The following is a 19,519-nucleotide window of genomic DNA, read 5'->3' as shown; positions in this document are numbered from 1 at the left end:
CGGAAGGCTGCCAAGTTTTGAAGGACAGCATCCTCCCAAGTACGAGAATGGAACGTCCTGGAACGTGAAAAGACGTGGCAGGAGACTGACCCCCTGTCTGAAAGTGAACTTGTGACTGAGCTGAGATACAAAGGCAGCATAGGGGAGGTGAAAGCAGGGACAGGCTACAAAGGAAGAATGTAGATAGATTGTCCAGACATGTAGGGATAGCGTCAGAAAAGTCAAAGCACACCTGGAGCTGAGGGACAAGAAAAAATGGACATCAAGGAGTGCTTGAAAAAAACTTCGGGTGCACTAGCAGTACAGGAATAAGCAAGGAGAATGTGGGCCTGTGCTGAATGGACTGGGAAAATTAGTAGCAGCCAAAACTGCTTCTTCAGGTGAGGCTGAAGCACTTGAATTCTTCACTTCAGTCTTCTCTGACAGTGTTTCCCAGGCCTTTGTGTTCAGAGAGAGAGTTTAAGGAGGAGAATGACTGAGACTGAGCAATGGCTGAGAATAAAATCAAGCATCTCTTGAGAAATCTTGACCCCAGTCTAGTGTTCGGGATAAGATGAGCTGCTTTGAGAGTGGTGAGGACACTGACCAGTGTCATAGTAAGGTTGCTCTCTATAATCCTTGAAAGGTTTTGAGAATAGAGGTAACCTCACTTTGATCTGTGAGAAAATTATGGAGTGAGTCCTTTTAAAACACATTTTTGGGCACACAAAATAAGGAGGTGATGGGAAATAGCCAGCACGAATTAAATAACAGTAATTGGGCTTGACCAGCCTATTTCTGTGATGACAATATTGGATGTATCAATGAGGCAAAGCTGTGCATGTCTTTTGCCTCACCCTAAGCAAGACTTTCAACTCCGCCTTCCCCAGCACTCCTGTATTCACTTGGAGGTGTTACATTTTTGCAGGTGGGCTGCTGGGTGGGTAAGAAAGTGCTTGGATTATTTGGCTCTAAGAGAGGTGTTTACTGGCTGATGTTTTATCTGGAGACAAACTTCCTCAGGGAGCTGTATGTATCCATGCGGTCTGATGTCCTTGGCAAGGATCTGGAGTCGGAGGTGGAATGCACCCTCACTGAGATGTACTTGATGTAACCAGCCCCTCCTGGTTGTACTGCCTAACCCCTGGCTTGTCAGGGAATGAAACTCCGAAGCTCCAAGGCAGCTTTTCCATTTTCTTTGTTTATCCTCATGGTGGTTAAACTGCACGGTGCTAAGCATCCCTTTATCGTATCTTGGATACCGTTTCTGCAAATAATTATATTTTAAATTCACATCTGCTTCTCCTTTTGGAAGTCCTTGGTGGTGCACACTTCATGGTGGCCCACTGAACTTCTGCACAGAGTGGGGTTCATGTGAGAAATTCTGATCAGAACGAAGAGCATCTGGTACAGTGGGGGAGCACTGAGAACATGCCAGCACATCACTTTGATAGAAGCAGATTTTCTGGAGGTTTTTCTGTCAGTTGCCCCTACCTGACAACAATTACTCTGTGAGTATTGAGCCAGAAGCGGTCATTCCTTAAGTCTGGCTGTTTTTCTAGGATTTTCTTGTTTCTTTAATTTGTAAGTAATTAGAAAGAGAGGACTGTTCTTTGTAAACAAAGGAGATAGCCCAGCTGTCTAGATGTTAAGTGTAAGATACTATTGTGAATATAACAGTTTTCTAGGTTTAGAGTGATGACAGCTCAATTTGAAATCTTGTAAAAATAATGCTGTTGTTAAGGTACTGATAAATGTGCCACTTTTTTGTGTCTGAGAATCAAGAGAGTCTCAAAGGGCTTATGACATTCCTGACTGATAGCTTCGCTAGCAGTGTCAGGAGCTTACTTAGTTTGTGAGGCCTCGTGCAGGTTTATAGGAATAAAAAACTACAGAAATTACACTAGCCAGATGCCACCATACATCCCCTTGTGAAAGATGTTTTGCTGTTGATATGTAACATATATTGATACATGCATAACCCTAAGAGGGGCGGTGGGGCAGTCCTTCCTGAGCTGGGATATTTCTAGTGCTCTTAAAGGTGGTGTAAGGTAGGATTTTTTTCCAGCTATCTTAGTGTCCAGATACTGTTTTAGGTGCTTTGGAAGAGGCTTTTAAAGGAAGTGGAGGCAGTTAAGTTTTAGTTTGTCAGCTGGCTGAAGAGGTGTAAGGTGTAAGGTTTTACAGAAAGGATGGAAATGCAGCCCACAGCTCTTAAGGGACTGGCTCTCCCGGGTTATTGCCATTTAGTTTATCAGATGTGTGACTCCCATTTGGCTGTTCCGACAGACTGAGGGGAAATGGACTTTTCTAGGAGCACAGAGACATCTGGAACCACCCCAGTTCCTCAGAAAACTGCTTGTTCTACTTGGCCCTGTACAAGATCACAGCAAGGGGTTGGCAGCAGTAACTCAAACCTTATTGTCTGACTGCCTGGAGTCACATGTTAAGGGAAGTTATATTTCATGGGGATGACAGTAAGGAGCTACTAAGAGCCTCATAAGAAAAGATCTTTCTGTGCTCTGCAGTAAAGTTCACCCAACAGTATATCTACTGGTGTAATAAATCTTAGCAGTGACTTCAGGTTTTCAAGATCTCTTCCCAAGTGAAAGAAGGCTAGCTTAGGATTTTCTTGAAAGAGAAAAAAAACGGAAGCTTCTCAACCTACTTTTATATTTCTTCTAATTTTATAGATAAACATGACCTTGTCACCTCTTACTGTGTCCTTGTTCTGTATTATCTAAACACTAGGTTTCACGAGTTTTTCTGTGCAAACCTTCTCTTGTCTTTTTCACAGTAAACTTTAATCATAAAACAAAAAATATCTCATGGGGTACCTTGCATTTAGGAACAGAACTATTAAAAGTTGCATGCTGTCAACTTAAATGATCATGGAGTGAAATAGTGTAAATAGTAGAGCTATTAGCATAGCTTAGATGTGTAAATGCCTGATACATGAGGATGTTAAGAAAGGACACAGTGGAAAGGGAATACCTCATCTCAGTTTAAAGATACTCAGTTAACCTTGGTGCAACTGTATAACATTAAGCAGAGAGCTGAACCATATTCTTCAGGTGGGTGTCGTTAATGTTGCAAGGTAAATTCGTGTTCCGTAGATGACTGGATAAAATAAAATGCCTAGCATGTGGTTTGTAGTAATCTCAAAATGCTCAGTACAGATTGTTGCCATAATGCGTGACAACAGTCATGTACCATGTGTACTGAAAGATCACTGCTGTGTCAGGAAAAACAATGGATTAAGGATGAGTACAATGAGCAGAAGATTGCAGATAATGCTTTTATACCTTTGTTTTGGTATTGAAATATATGTTGTAAAGGTATCTATGTAATGCTTCTGAAGCAGGTTCTTCCTTTTAGCAAATAATTGTTTTTTAGAATTGAAATATAAAATAAAGTTTTATTAAAAAGGTGATAATTGTCTTGGAAAGATACATAGGCTACCCAAGCAGGAGAATCCACGGCAGTACCTAAGGCAGTACTTTCTAGGAAGAGTAGTTTAACTGAAATGCTGAATTGGTACAAACAGTTAACATGTAAATACTGATCCACATGAATTAATAGTTCTTATCGGTGGAGTTGTAGAATACACTAATGTCTCTGGATAAAGTGTCTGTAACAGGTGACAACTTTAAATTCAGCTGTGTTTCAGTAGAGGGCAGTCAGCCATGTCTTGCATCCTTTTGGGATCTTTTGGGATTTTATAATGTCCATGTAGTTGGTCTGATTCTCTTTCTGCAGAGGACATCTCCTGTTACTTTACTCTGTGAGTCCCTTGGGGATGACTGCTGAGTTCAGTAAGAAAAAAAGGCCCCACAGATCAAGGTTGTCTTCTCTCTTAACTGAGTAAAAGAACACCATCATTCTTACTGCATAGTTGGAGAGGCAGCTCTCTGTGCAATATACTTTTTGCATCATACATATACTGAGGCTGAGGGAAGAATATTGCATTTCAGGGCATTCAGTGTTCTCTGTTTTGAAAGGGGGTTTTTTGTTTGTTTGGGTTTTTTGTTTGTTTGTTTGTTTTTTCATTTTTCTATTGATCCTGGTAAACAGACTTCTAAGATTTGCAGTGTACCTTGAAGGCAGGTGTTATTCATATTTAATTTTTCTTCATCACAGCTGTTTCTTGAAATGTATTTTATTAGCTTAAGTGTGTACCCATTATTGGAATATGAATTTGCCAGATATGGTCAGTAGCATGAGAACTTGCTCCAAAAGAAATTAATAGATAATTGCAGTGGTTAAAAAAAAATTAACTATACAGTATTTTTCAACATACGGTTTTGCTTCTGGTTAATTAGCAGTTTCTACTGCAATTAGAAAACAATTTGCTGTTTATGAGAACAAAAGAGTATAGTTTGAATGCTTTTCTTTCCTGCTCATATGGGCTCGTCTTTGAACAAAGAAAGCAAGCTAACATTCTTCTGGTCACATGAGGTTGGAAAGCTAATATTTTAAAAGTGTAAAGCTGAGTCTTAAACCTAAAATCCCTTTCAGGAGAAATAAGTAGTGCAGATTAGAAAATTCAGAGCAGTTTTTGATGGCCTGGTTGAGTCCCATATTGCTGATTAAGCATGATACATAGGCCAATTTAGCTTGTATTCTGCCAGAGCCTTGTACAGCTTCTCTTTGTAATGCTGTTCTGTCCTACTGCATGATCTTGAGCATAACTCAGGTTAGCTTGGCACGTTCAGCAGTTTCCTGTTTTGAAAGGTGTCCATCAGTTTCCTGGCTGGGAGAGCATCCCCTTCTTTGACATTCCTGAAGGTTTACAAATGCTTGAACACCGTGTAGCCTTCTAAAAAATCCTGTTGGTTTTGGTACTCTCTGGTGTAGGAAGCTCGAGAGCCATCCTGTCCAAGTGATGGAACAGAACGAGATGACCTCAGAAAGCACTGAAGCTCAGAAGTTCAAAAGCTCAGTAACTGGGGTTTGCTAAGCCTCTGGGAGACCCCTCTTTGTTTATTATGCCAGCTTCCCATTCTTTGGGATAACGCTGGAAAACTGAAAGGGAAAAGCGTGTGCTAAGCCTTTCAGTGGGTTCAGATCTGTGTGGGCACAGCAAAGCCTGGTGGGGTGGATTTGGGTAGGGACCAGAAGGTCATGCAGCAGCATGGTGTGGATGTTGCTGGAGCTAGCAAACCTCGCTGCCAGGGACACAGGAGAGCTCAGGGCTCACACAGCTTGGGCCTGGCCAGTCCCCTTGGCATAGATCCACCACTGTGCTCTGGAAGCAGAGGCAGCAGTGTAGGGGTAGTGCTGTGTTTTGAGCCTGTAAGTCCATGGGGTCCAGCAGACCTTGTGAAGAGCCTGTGTCGGGGGGGCAGCTGCCTGTGTTTGCTCATTTATCTGCAAATCGAGCGGGCAGCCCACCACTCGCTAAGAGTTAAGCACTTTTGTTTCCTGGAGTGCCAGGGGTGAGCATCACCACATAACGGGAAAGAAGTGCCAAAAACCAGATGCCCTGACAGCTCATACTGACGTGCTGAGCAACAGCTTTGCAGCTTTGGAGTTCATTTCTGTCAGCTGTGCTTAATTCCCTTGCTCTCCTCTTCGTTGGATTACAATCCAGGCTGAAGATATGGAACCTGTACCCTGCTGTTACCTTGGCAGCCCCTCAAATTTGTCAGCGAGAATATCCCAGGACTTCCAGCAAAATCTGTCACCCTTCCTTTCTCAGAGCACAGCTGCCAAGCAGTTGTAAATACCATATGTTGCTGTAAGCAGACAGGGAATGTGAGGTCTTAGGTTTGAAATAAGAGCGTTGTGTCTTAAATTTAAGTGGTAGTCCAGAGCTTTTGTGTCAGATACACACCCTCACAAGATTAAGGTCAAAGCCCAATTTGTCACTTAGAGTCTGAATTTTTATTGGGTTTAGAAGTACTTACACTAGTGACAATGTCCACCTTATAAGTGCCTTAAACTTGTTTCAAAGCCCAGCCCTGTACAGGTAAAGCCTTTCCAGTCTTTAAATCCCATTTACACCTTTGGGGTTTAGAGGATTTGGGTAGTATGTATGACATGCAGCATCCGGTGGTAAATTTAGTCTCCTAATAAGACAAAGTAAATTAAGCACTGTAAAATGGTGAAAGTTAATTACTAACATTCTGGACCATCACACAGGAGTTTTTATTAGCCCAGTATTAAATGCAGAGAATTTAACACCCTATTTAAGTGTAATGCCACAGTTTTAAAATAATTTGTGCAGCATTCTCTGTAATGTTGTTCCAGTACTTTGTGTAGTAGCATTAGTGGTTGTTGCTGTGTCCTGGAAATATGTATAAATCCAATATTGCAGTTCTGAGTAGATGTAAAAATGTTTTTATGAAGTTGGACTGAAGAGTTCTAAAATGAGGGTCACACAGGCTTTCTGTTGTTCAATTTACTTAAGCTTAAACCAACGTGGAGCCCTTTTGCCTTTATTGACCTATTTATCCTTAATTGTCCCTCCAGGATAACGTGACCTACTTCAGCCATCTGTAGTTAAGTCTAAATGAGTTCTCAAAGTTGTTGTCTTTCTTCCAACAGTCCTTCTAAACGCAGCTCTGCATGACCTGTAGAAATCACACCGTGTTTTCCATTTAGAAAATTGTAACTCTTCCTTAAAAACTCTTTATTTTCCCTGATTTCACACACTAAAAGAGCATCTGTTTAAGCAATGACTTGTTAAATTAATTTTTATTTTACCTGCAAGAATGCATTAAGGTCACTCTGATTTTAGTTCTGTGGTGAGATAAAGCTTGCAAAGTACTGACCAGTCAGAATTAGATGATCTTTATGGTCCCTTTCAACCCAAGTAATTCCATGAATCTATGAAGTTACCATAAAAAAGGCTGATGGGTACCATGGAAAGGCTGTATGTGCGTGTGGTACAAGCAGATGTCCAGGCCCAGGCAGATGATGATGCCTGGACACTTTAGCTGTTATTTTTAACCCTGGCTACATTCCCTCGGCTTCCCTCCAACAGCATAAGCTTTTTGGAGCAGAAAGAAGGTCAGCATTTATGATAGAATATAGCCAGCATTACTGCCTTCCAATTGGTTGCAGTTCAGGAGGAATTGCTGAAAGTGGAAGAGAGGCTGACTGGAGGACTTAAAGGAGCACAGGAGATCAAGAGCAGATACAGGGACCAATCAAGGAAGATACTGATGCCCCTATCTCTGCATCTGAGTGGGGAGATAAAAGAAGTATGACTTGGATGTTATATAATTCAGCATAAATATTTTAAACTAAATAAGGTGTTTACCAGTGCTGTCCATTTGGCCAAGGAACACAAGCAGTGCTTGAGACAGAATTCCCTCACATAAATATGTTGGGATTTGTATCTCACAATTTCAAGTGACCTAGTTCTGTGCAGGATGAAGGCTTCTGGTTGCCTTTGGGACCAAGGCTGGAGGGCAGCTGTCCTGTTTGTCAGTGAGCTGGCATTTGCCCTGTTGCCAGGATGTCTCTGAGGGTGACCCATCTTCCTTGCAGGTTCTTGGTCTGCTGGCAGTGCAGTGAGCTGTTGCTGTCACCGTCCTGGGGTGACTGAGGAGTTTTCACATCAGGCATGGGGCTACACATAACCACTTGTGACTGTCTGGCCTACAATTAATGTGAATTTTGGATGAGAATTCCGAAGTTTTGAATTGTTAATAACCCCTTAGACAAAGCTCTTTGAAGTTGCTCTCATTATTTTTTCTCCTGTTTATCTGGCTTTTAAGATCTCCTGTCACTGACACAGCATCATGTGTAATTATTCTTGCCTATGCTTATAAAGTGGGAAAAGGCATTTATTTTCATGGTGTCACTCTGCCAGACTGTATGATTCTGCTCATCTCTTCTGCTCCATGAGCAAATTTTAATCACTTGCCTATGCTGGTTTTTATTTATGCCACCTCACAGCCCAACATCCATCCAAATTCTTCTTTGCCTGCTTGCTAAAAGATCCTAAAATGCAAATTTGGTAATCTAATGATTCCCCAGTCCTGAGAAAATTGCAATACAATGTGTTTTTAGACATGGCAGGGGCATGAACTAATAACAGCTGAGACCAAAAGTAAGGATAATAGGAAAGGAAAAAGAGATGGTTTTCATCAGTGGTACCCTGGGTAAGATTTAGGGAGAGTTAGCTGGAATGTGTAGAAAAAAAGGTGCACAGTTGAAGCATGGAAATGCATCAAATTTCTTATCTTAACTTTGTCTGATGATGAAGCTTTAACAGGTTCAGCTGCTACACAGAAGCTCAGATTTTCTTAATTTCCTGTGCAGCTTCATCTGTTTCTGTGAAGGGAAGGCAGTAACTATCAAAACCAAAATAAAGGTGTGAATGCTTTGGGTTTTAATGTGCATTTAAAAGTGTATCTATTCATAGAATTTCAATATAGAATTTATTACATTGTAGAATAGTATGCATGTTATTTTTGGGGGAGTGGAAGGAGTTTTTATCTTCAAAATCAAATTTGAAGTATAAGCATCAATAAGAAATGGTGCCTCCTTGCTTGCAGGCTGTGCTGCTGCTGTGCAGTGTCACAGCATCAGCTGTGTTGGCTGAAATGCAGCTGTTAGTGCCGAGAGTTTAAACGATACTGATTTTTACTTGGCCTTCAGTGATTTTGGACAGACCACTAGAGGATGCACTTGTATAACAGCACTTCTGGCTGTCTTATTTTAAATTTCTTCCACTGGCATTCCTTCTCTCTCCCCTATTTCTTCATGAACAGTGGCCAGCCTTAGTTTGAGCTGGGTAGGCTTTGCCTTCTGCAGTTACAGGTTATTGAGCTGACTGTGACAGGGCTCAGTAATCAAATAGAACAATTTTTTCTACATCAAGAGCCTTCTTTAGTGCTGAAGCACAGTACCGGTTGCTCACTGGTTAAACACAGTAAGGAGTAGATGGCAAGCTTTTTCCCTGACTCCAGAGATGAAGATATGGAGAGATAGGTGCAATACAGTGACTTCCACACCACCAGGCATCAGGTTGAAATTCAGCACCTCAGGAAGTTTGAGGTGTTCCTTGGGTCTGTTCCTTGGGTCTGCTTTGAATGATTTTTCAGTGAGGTAGAAGAGATGGACATGTCCTTCCAGCACTTCTGCACTAGCTGTCCTCTTCAGTGTTTTCAGCTGAAGAGATAGAGCTTACAAAAACTAAAGCCAGGACTATATTAATTCCGTCTGAAATTATAGAATTAATGTATGAAGTTGTTAATCATTGTGTTCCTATTTTTTTTTCCCCACATGCAATGCCTGTACTTTCTGGTTTTTTCTTACAAATGTTGCTGGAATAAGAACTGATTACTGATCGACTAGATACACACCTCAGCCAAAAGTGATTCTTGTAGGAGTCTGAACTGAGATGTCACAAATGAGTGTCACCACAAGATGTCGGGCCCACTGTTTGAGTGGGAGCCAAAATGTCATGCCAGTTTGCTTCAGGGGCTCAGGAAGTCTGCTGGGCAGCCAACGAGCTTCATCTGGCTGTTCATAAACGCTGCCTTGTTAGGGACAATTCTGTCCACAGATGTGTTCAGTGTAATAAATATGATTGACCAAATTCGATAAATCAAAATTTTGGAATTTTATTGAGAGACAGAATGACAGTCTCGGACAGCCACAGTTAAAAGGACAGCGTTGAGCCTGGGATCGGCGCTGGGTGAACGTGGCAACACACTTAGCCAGTATGTTACACCCCAAGTTCACATTTCTGGCTTGGAGCAGTATCTTTTTATACACTGCATCGCTAAGAGAAACTCGGGACTTCGAGGTTCCTCCTTCCGAGGCAGCCTCATTAGACATTCATGTTCCAGTTCTGGGATTCTGAATAGGGCAGCTGGAGAGGACAATGCCGTTAATGGTTGGGTCCAGGTGTGGCGTGGAGATGTTAATTTCAGGAGGAGACGGATGAGATATCGATCTGATGTAACCATCTGGTTCTCCGGGCTCCCATTTCCTTTTTCCATTGTCTTTGTTCTCCCCTTAACGATTCCCAGCAGAGGCATCCCTGTGTCCCTTCTTCTAGTAATTCCAATCATGGTTTCTCGTGTCCTTCTCATGTCTTTTCAGGCAAAAGAAATTCCTGTACCCTTCTCCGGGCTGTTTTCATCTGAGTTAACTCTTAGCATACTGGATTAGAAACAAAACTTATAGGGGTTGAATTGCATTTTACATCTTTTAACACGAATTAACTTTAGGACATATATCACATTCAGTATACTTCACCTCAGTCATACATCTACATCTGTGGCTGAACTTGGCACCAAACTGCTTTTTTCTGTCTTAATGACTGAATACCACGACAGCAACATGCAATTGTATGTGCAGCCATCTTTTGGAAATACATTTTCATTCCATTTATTTTCTTGGCAGATGGTTTCTTTGCCACCGGTATCTCAATTACAATGCGAGTCTCGAGTTTTCTGTTGTCAAAATAGAAAATATAATTCTAGAGTTTGCTAATTTAGAGCAAGTGTAGTTAATGGGCAGGTATTAATGTCCAGCTTTCAGAACACTTTCAACGTGTCTAGGGTGTAATTACTTTATGATTACGTATATAATTTCATGAGTATTAAAAATGATAAATTACAAGTTCAGAATATAATTTGTAACATTATATAACTTTATAAAATGTTACATTTTTAACACATTCTAAAGAATTATAACATCTTTCATTTGCCAGACTATTCTTCCATTAAATGCTTTTAAGTACTAATTTAAGTGTAGATTTTTAGAAAACTCATTCGGTAAGATCTGAAATAGCAGCAGCATTACAAAGTAGTATTCAGCTTAGATTCAGTGTTAAAACCTACAGGCTCACTTTGCAATTGAAATGAGGAAGTTCTTTGTGAGAGCTCATATGCCTGGTTCATAGTTCTTTTTGAGTTCCTGCTATCTCTAAATTGTTTTAATCAGGAATCTTCTCCAGTGGGGCTGGGTTCTTTGGGCTGTAAAAGCCTGCAATATCTGAGGCTTTCAAACTGGAGCTTTGTGGAGTGTGATACATATCAACCCATTTTCATCCTTTACTTGAGAAAGCACAAGTCTGCTTTCTTTTCCATATAGATGGTGGTTTAAAATGTTAAGTCCTTAAGTTTAGTTTTACTTTGGGTTGTGAGAAAGAAGCTGTCATAAGATAAATTTTTTTAAAGACCAAATTTAAGACGTTTAAAAATTATTAAGCAGGTTTTTAACATTTTAAAATTAGGAGTACATGCCAAATATTATATTTTTGGTGCCTTTTTTTGTAAGTACCCAGCAGGTGGATTTCTTTTGGAATTAAACAGGTGAATTGTCCAGTTCTGAAACAAAGTGAGCAATCAAGAATTGTAAGAAAATGAAACTGCTCTAGATCTAATTACTGTTTAGTGGCTGGGTACTACATTTTGTATAATGTTAGAGCTGAATTTTCCTTGTTTTCCTTTTTTTTTTTTTTTTTTTTGTGTGTGTGTGTGTGTGTGTGTGTGAGGTTCATAATCCATTAAATTCTAATGCTGTATGAAACACTGCATCCTCTAGGATGTAGCTAATGACCAAATTGAAGTAGTCTGGGTTACCCTACGTGAGGGACAGGAGGAGAGGAGGTGTGCAGCAAATCTATGCCAGGTGAATTGTTACTGCCCTACTCCTTGCTTGCAAACCAGCGTAAAACTGGTAATGTGAAATACCACCACAGGGCTTAGCTGATTTTTTTTCCCCTTTCCTAGTTGCTGAACTGGAGATTTCTATCTTGATTTGTTAATGCCATTAATAGCACATTCTTCACTCTATTATTTGACTGTCTTCTAGAGCTTATAAAAGCTGGCTCTTCTCTGCTTCCATTAATTGCTGGCGCATTCGTGGTTTCATTCTTTTAATGTGTGAAACACTGATGATTAAGAAAGAATTCTTGTGACCCCTTCATCCCCCCAGAAATCATTCCTAGCAGCAACAGGAGAGATGGAGAAGTAGTCTTGGCTGTGGCTCAGGTTCAGTCGGTTGGAATGTCTTATCTCTGCAAATGTAGAATGCAAAGTTTCTCTTGGGAAGCAGCAAGCTTGCTTGTTAAGTGCCTGATTTCCAACGGTCCGTTCCTTATCTGAGTGACCAATGATGAGGGGGTGAACCAGTTCCAAGTCCTTCTTACACAGGTTTCCAATTGTATGCCAAAAAAGATCAGGATTTGTGGGGTGCCCCAGACCTCAGATTTTTTGAAGCAGCGTGTGCGTGTCACTGTGCTGTGGGTGAGGGAGCTTTAAGGTGGGGTGGTACCAGGGTTCTGCTGAGGATATGGATTGCTGCAGACATTGCCTTGGTGCTCTGCTCAATGCAGTAATTCTTCCTGGAATGTTACTGACGTCCTGCTATGGAAACAGCTGTTCAGCCCTTGAGAGCAAGAGTTTCTGGTCCATTTGTATGCTGAGGTAGTTGAGGTAGGGAACAGTCCTGACTGTAATATAGGTCAACTGTTTAATAATAAAGCTCTAAGACTGAAATTCAGTTTTAAATAAGTGGACTTACATAACCTAAAATGCTGTACAGAATTTCAAATGTGCAAAGGTTTGATACTTTCAAGTCTCTGGGATGAGCCCAAAGATTTCCTTTGTTTCATCTGTAGTAGAGATCAATGAATATTAACTGCTGTCATACAGCAGTGTAGAAGCAATAGGAAATCATTTGTGTAGCAGTTGTCACCACCCATACCTTGGAGAAATGCAAGGATCTTTCAGAGGATGTTTATGTAATTGATTCCACGTACCCAGAGGGAAGTTTATTTCCACAGTCCTATGTGCTATAAGCTTTCCCACCCTTTCCCCCCAGTGCATGAGCTAATAAGTCTTGCAAACATGACAAAGAGGAGATGTCCCCATAATCTAAAGCTGAGGAGTCACTAAGTGGAAAATTCAGTTCCTGCTTTACAGTCTGCATGGAAAACTGACTGCTTGTTGGGCAGGTATTTCAACCTCACCGTCACCTCCTCCTGATGGTTTTACACTGGCTTCTAAGGACAGAGGGAGGGACCTGAGCAGAAAATCTATCCTCTGCAGCATTTTCTGCTGTCCTCTGTGGCCCTGCTCCTCTTTCTCCACTCTCTACCTTTCTAACCTGGCCTTTGTGAGTTTGCTGGATGCATTTCCTGCAGAAGCAGGAATGGTTCCCTGACTTTCTAAAAATGTTCTGTTCTTTGTTCTGGTGAATAAACAGAAGAACAGTGCTTATCCCATGGTGGTTTGGGTTTTTTGTTTCAGTCGGGGGGCGGGGGGGGGGGGGAAGGTTCTGCATGTATTAGGAGAGAAACAAAGGAAGGAAATACTAAATTTGAATTAAGAGCTTATGTAAATTATGTTTCAGAAAGTACACCGGATACAAGTTAATACATTAAAAACAACAAAGGTCATATGGGAAATGTTAAGAAGCCTAAGTAGACAGGTGCCTCTGCTACGGTTTTCTAATATTTCTCACTGTAAGGGTTGCTTTCTAGTAATTTATAATTCTGCCAAATTTTCTTTCCATCTGTGAGGTGCCACCTGATGTTATGGTGTAAAGTTCAGCCAAAATAGCTGAGTGGTTCCTAAGATGCCAGGGAACAAGTCCACCATGCTCTTCAAACATTTGAACAATCATTTGAGGAGCTCAAGTTCTACTTCCTTTGTTCAAGGACTCAGACTTGACACTCAGAAGAACAATGGCTTTTGTGTCAAGAAAGTACCTTGAGAAAAATCTGCCTAAATCCCAGGCCACAGATGCTAAGTAACTACTCAAGCCTGTTGCCAAAAATGTCCTGCTTCATCCTGGGGCTGAGCAGGAGCTTCTCGGTGGTTACAGGATGAGCTGCTCTGGAGCCAGGTCTGCCACCAGGGCTGAGAGAGGAGGGCTGTGGCATGGGATGTGAGTGGCACCTCTTGACCAGCAGGCAGCTGCTGGGCTCCACAGGCAGGACCACAGCTGAGGGAAGTGTCCACCCAAGGGAAGATGCTGGGAGATGGACTGGGACGTAGCATGCAGTTGGAGAGTGAAGGGACTGTGATATTCAGGAAGGGGTAAGAATTTATGCCATTCATCCTGACAGTCTGAAATTGGGGGAAAAAAAAAAAAAAAGACAACTTGGGACAAGAAATGATGAATGGGAGAGACAAATGTCAGTGGTGGAAAGAAGTTTATTGGAGAGTGATGCAGAGGCATGAGAAGATGTGAGCTAAGCTGATGAATACAATGCAGCTAGGCCAAGGCAGGGGAAAAAAGCTTGATGAGCTTTTGATGAGCTGTGCCCATCAGAGCATGCTTCTGCTGAGACACCGAGCACAAAACAAAATGCATTCCTCTCAAGCACATGGAGGGGTAGAAGAAAACCAGTATCAGGATTAAATGTAATAAATATGGCTGAGGGAAAGAGGGACACTCACAGTTAAATCAGGAGCCAAAGGAAAATTGAGCATGTGCTTGTTTCCAAAGCACCGTTCATCCTGTGCCCTAGAGGGTGTCTTGCAACTCCATACGCAGGTGCGTGTCTGGCAGCACAGGGAGGTCAGTGGAGCAAGGGTACATTGGCAAACAGACCTGTTTTCAATCTTTACTTTTCTTGAATACATGACTTTGTTCTCTTTGTAATGTTCTCGACTTTGTTGTACACAATGTCTTAGTTTGGTTTGTTGCTTCCTGCCCGTGACTTGCTGGAGCCGGGTCCCAGATTCCAGAGCCAGGCCATTGCAACAAGGCGCTGTTGTCAAGATAACAAATACTTTTCCCACCCTGATTGATTTGGAACAGGGGTTTTGTTTTGGTTTGGTTTGGTTTTTTTCCCCACCGGTCTATATTAATGGGGTGTTAACAGTTTGAAATCAGATGCTCGAGACTTTGCCTGCCACCAGGTCTCTTCTAGGCAGCAGTGGGGAATCCTGGCTTTTATGTCTGAGCTCGATGATTCATGCAAGCACACAACATCCTTCTATTTGATCCAGTGGAAAAAGAAGGTTGGCAGAAGACATCTTTTGGGCTGTCTTGGAGATGTGCTTTTCTTTGTTAATTCTTCCACTTAAGTAAGCCTTGTCTTTTTATTTTTCTAGGATAATGATATTAAGCTCTGCTTATTGTCAGGTGTTGAGGCAGGTGATGAACTGTGTGGAGCTGCCATGCCGGTAATTTCTGGGATCCCAGCTGAGCCTGTATTTTCGTGTGCTCCTAGAGAGAAATCCTATTGATGCTCTTTCAGAGGCTTTAATTTTATTCATATTGCACTGAAATACCAGTAGGTTCTTGAAATATTATGCAGATGTTGCATTTAGGTACTCTGAGATTATGCTTCCCCTGCCTGAGAAAGTATGGAGGGATTTCAAGGCTCCTAGGAACTTCTTCTGAGCAGGGAAAATAGCTCTTTATGAGTCACTCCAAAATCCACACTGACTCCTGTGGGGACAGCTGTAGCACCTTTTTGACTCCATATTAAGGCTGTGTACCCAAGCAGTTTGTTTTGCCATCTGATTATTCTGGCACATGGTTGCTATTATAATTTTGTTTTGCTCGGTCACTAAAGGTTAAAGTTGTGAGAACTTTAAATGAGGAACAGGAAGAGGCTAAAATCAGCCTTGATCTCTCTCCTCCTCTTGCCCTTTAAATAAAGAAAAAGAAGAGGGGAAACTTTAGTAAATCATGGAAATTTACTGTAGTGGGAAGCATACTGCTACTATAAAGCCCTGTTTGTCTGCAAGGGTTGTCAGGCTTACAAGGCAAGTGCTCAGATGTTGTTTATCAGTGTTGTCCTAACCCAGAGGCAAGAGTTAAGTAACGTGCACTGAATGTGGGCTGTGAGGATTGCTTCTAATATTCTGCTGTGCTAAAAGGACTGCTTAGCTTCTTCTGAAAGAAAGCAAGGGTTCCTTTGCATTTCTAGCAATTCTGTTTCCCACTGAATAGTACATCTGTAAATTTGAGAGATGCTGCATTTTGTAAAAGAAAGGAAACAAACTGTGAGTCCTATTTAAATATGTCATTTTGAAGAGTAGCTTAAGATGACACATCTGGGTACCTGTGTACTTCATCCTCCTAAACATCCTCTTATCATTATGCTACTGACATTATCTTATAAAGAAAAGCTGGTGTTTCCATGATTCAGCAATTTTGAATAAAGAATCCTGACATTCTGTTGTGTTGATTTTTATTTTTTTCTTTTAAGATATTACCATAACAAATTGATGCACAGTATTTCAAAAGGTCACACAGTGCCACAGCAGGCCTTGCAATAAATTATCAGAAGTAAAAATACGGGACATATGCTGGAAAAGGAGCAAACGTAAGAGAAAACAATAAATCCGAGGCTGTCTGCCTCGTATTTGCCTGCTGTTTCCATTTTGATTGCGATTGGCTGGCAAAGGCTGCTGCTGGCATTGCACAATTGGCTTAGATGGGGAATTACAAAACAGGAGCATATCCCTTGGTCAGGGCTCCGTAGCACATGCAGCTGAGCACAGGCAAAATAGAAAGGTCACCCATACGCCAGGATTTGAGCAGAATCTCTCTCACAGATGTTCCCATTCCAGAGAAGTGCCTCTGAGCTCGTTGTTCTCATCTATGGTTTGGAGAGTTTAAATGCCGTGAGGTTTTTTTGTGTCGGTGAATGTGAAAATGCACCTAGGAAGAAGTTTACAACCAGGAGGCATATGAGAATTTCAGATGCGTGGAGCAATACCATGGAATGATCAGGAGGATCTGTGCTTTTAAGGAGTTTTAAGTATCAGTGAGGAGGAAGACATTCAAACAGAAGGTTAAAAGCAAATGCAAAAGGAAAACAACTTTATTTTGATCCTGAAATTATTCTGACAACATCATGAGGAAAGGATTATATCAGCACCAAACAGTGGAGAATCAATCACTTATTTTCTTTTGAAATAATCCCTGTGCAAGAAATGTAAATACTATCTCTTGTGAAAAGAAGAATTCATTGTTCAAATACATTTTGAAACCCTGTGAAATGCTGTGGGACTACTGCATCTTTGCAATGGTGTATAGTGTATCTGTATTGAAGATATTTATATGAAGAAAAGTCTGCACAAAAAGGTCAAGCTACTTTTTTTTCCCTTTTTTTTTTTTTTAAAACTGCTTTTCTGTGTGAGGGAACCAGGAGTTAAATTTTTAACGAAACTTTCCTGTTTTCTTCTTTCCTCCTCCAAACTTAGTTTACGAGATGCTGGAATTGGATTTATTCTTGTCATAGATCGCAGACAGGACAAATGGACCTCGGTGAAAGCTTCCATACTGCGGATAGCAGTGAGTACTGTTTTCAATGACTCCTTAGAAAGATTTTTCTTTTTGAATCTGCCTCTTACAAGTGGAAAAACGCATTGGTTTTTTTTTCTTCAACAATATGTCAGCTAATAGATGATACAGAAGGTATCCAGTAGGTCTTTTGTTTCCCAGACAGAGCATCATGTGTCTATGGTGTGCTTTTAATGCAGTGTGCAGCTCAGGACATCTTCCCAAGCATGCACTTGGAGAGAGAGAGGTTGTGTGTGTGTGAGAATGTGTGAGCATGCAGCTCTCCCAGCTGGGAGCTAATATTTGCATGGACACCTCATGGATCCCGTAGAGTTTGGGTCCACTTTTCACTATTCAAGTGAGCTTCCTTTCTTGAAGAAATGAGAGTGAGGCTCCTGCTTGAGTTTACCACTTGTGAAGGAGTTCACATGGTTCTTGTGATGTTTGATTTAAAACAAGGATTACATGTAACCAAGAAAACCTTATGTGCCTTCTGTGATCAATCAATAGTACATGCTCTTTAACTTTTCCAGTCTCCCTTTCAATTGATATTTTTAAAATCAGAAAAAGAGAAGAAGCTTATTAGAGGCTTGATTTTTTTTCCCTTTTTTTCCCCTTTTTTTTCAGAAGTAGGGAAGGCCAGATTCATGTTTATCATGTGCTTATTCTACTTCTGGTTTACTTGGGCTTTTTTCATTTTTGGTTGGTTGGTTGTGTTTTAATTCTTCCTTGTTATCCTTGCTTGATCTGTTAGTGTCAGTAGTCTTTGCAGCAAGGGCTGAAAAACAAAGCTCTAATCTTTTAATTTATAATGGCTGAAAAATTTTGACTCTGTAAGATAAAAGTCAAATCGAAAGAGCAAATGTCATTTTAATGTGGCCTGATTATGGCCAAAGAATTTTTTGTTTATTATAAGTTAAAGGTAGTAGATTACTTTAAAGTAATACATATTTAAAGGTAGTATATTACTTCTGCTATATGATGTTTTGTGAATGAATATATAATGATATAATATTCCCACAATACAATTCTTTACAGAGTAATCATGGTGGGAATGTTAAAACATTGCAAATAGGTTGAAGTATTAGCAAAATTTGCTTTTGCAGCTCATCTGGAAATGTTGAGATGCAGCATTGAGCAGATTCCAGTAGTGAAAACTGAGAGCAGAATAATTTAGGATGATTGAAGAAAAAGGACTCTGTCTGGAGGTTTGGAATCTCTTTCAAAAGTCAGTGCTGTAGTTTCTGTTCAAGGACAGATAAGTGTTGCACAGATTGTGGTCCTTTTAGTTGCATAATTGGGGTTGTAAGGGTTAGGGAGCAACTACAGACAAATTGCTTATGGCCATGATAACATTTATGGTAATGTTCCTCCAGTGTGTGTCACTTTGCTTTGAAGCACATTGAACAGAACTGAGCAACTATTTCCCATTATAAATGATCTGGCACTGTTGTGATGGTGTTGGTGCCTAAGGGGTTTGCCCAGAGAAGGGTGTTAAGTGCGGGAGCACTGCACAGTTGCAGTACTGCTGCTGATGAGTTATTTTGCTTTTTTCAGCTTTCTTTCATTCTTCTGTGAGCTTTTTCTGAGAGAAGAATCATGCTTCTTAGCTGAATTCTATTCTGTTAAAGGCCTGATTTTTTTATAGTTGCTTCTTTGTTTGAACAGCAACAGTGTTTGCTTTGAATTGTACCCATGTATATATATTTATAGCAGTCCTCCTGCTGGGCTTCAGCAGCAGTCACATCAGCCCTGTATACTTGAAAATTTTGTGTTCCTATTCCAAAAGAAAATGTAGTGAAAAATTGTTTGCTCCATCATAACTTTGTTATAGTATTTGATATAAATGTAACCTAATGCATTTCAGCTGTCTGTTGTTTAACAAAAAAAACCAAAGCCAAATATACAAGATAAGTATATTGTGCCAAATTAGTGAGGTCCTACTGATAGACAAAGGTGTTTTTTGGTTTTTTTTTGGTTTTTTTTTTTTTTTTTTGTTGTTGTTGTTGTTTTGTTTGGTTTTGTTTGGTTTTGTTTGGTTTTGGTTTTGGTTTTGGTTTTTTGGTTTTTTTTTGTTGTTTTTTTTTTTATGGCTCAGGGGTAACTGGAGACTTCAACCTGTGTGGTTTACCTAACAGTCAGAATTGTCTTTTGGTGGTTATGAAGCATCTGAGTTATTATTTGGGCTACCCAGACTGTGCTGGATATCTGAACCTCTGATACCTCTGGCAGTTTCAATCACAGAATCACAGAATGGTTTGGATTGGAAGAGACCTTAAAGATCATCTAATTCCAACCTCCAGCCCTGGGCAGAGAC

The 19,519-nt window shown here is 40.7% G+C and overlaps 1 protein-coding gene across 13 annotated transcripts in view; it reads left to right on the top strand.

Annotated features, from left to right (window-relative positions):
* MCF2L (MCF.2 cell line derived transforming sequence like) overlaps window positions 1-19,519 on the top strand; it is a 146,601-nt gene that overhangs the window by 88,608 nt on the left and 38,474 nt on the right. For 9 of the 13 annotated variants that reach the window (XM_040089997.2, XM_040089980.2, XM_040090082.2 and 6 more), the window contains exon 4: window positions 17,124-17,214. In XM_040089997.2, the coding sequence (XP_039945931.1) occupies window positions 17,124-17,214 (91 nt within the window). Of the gene's footprint in view, window positions 1-14,794; window positions 14,991-16,473; window positions 17,005-17,123; window positions 17,215-19,519 lie in introns of those variants that run through there. The other 4 variants (XM_040090058.1, XM_040090049.1, XM_040090065.1 and 1 more) reach the window with 3 other exon arrangements.

Source organism: Hirundo rustica, chromosome 2, assembly GCF_015227805.2.
Source record: "Hirundo rustica isolate bHirRus1 chromosome 2, bHirRus1.pri.v3, whole genome shotgun sequence".
Lineage (NCBI taxonomy): Eukaryota > Metazoa > Chordata > Aves > Passeriformes > Hirundinidae > Hirundo > Hirundo rustica.
The sequence above is the reverse complement of the archived record's forward strand: the minus strand, read 5'-3'. Positions and strand labels throughout refer to the sequence as shown.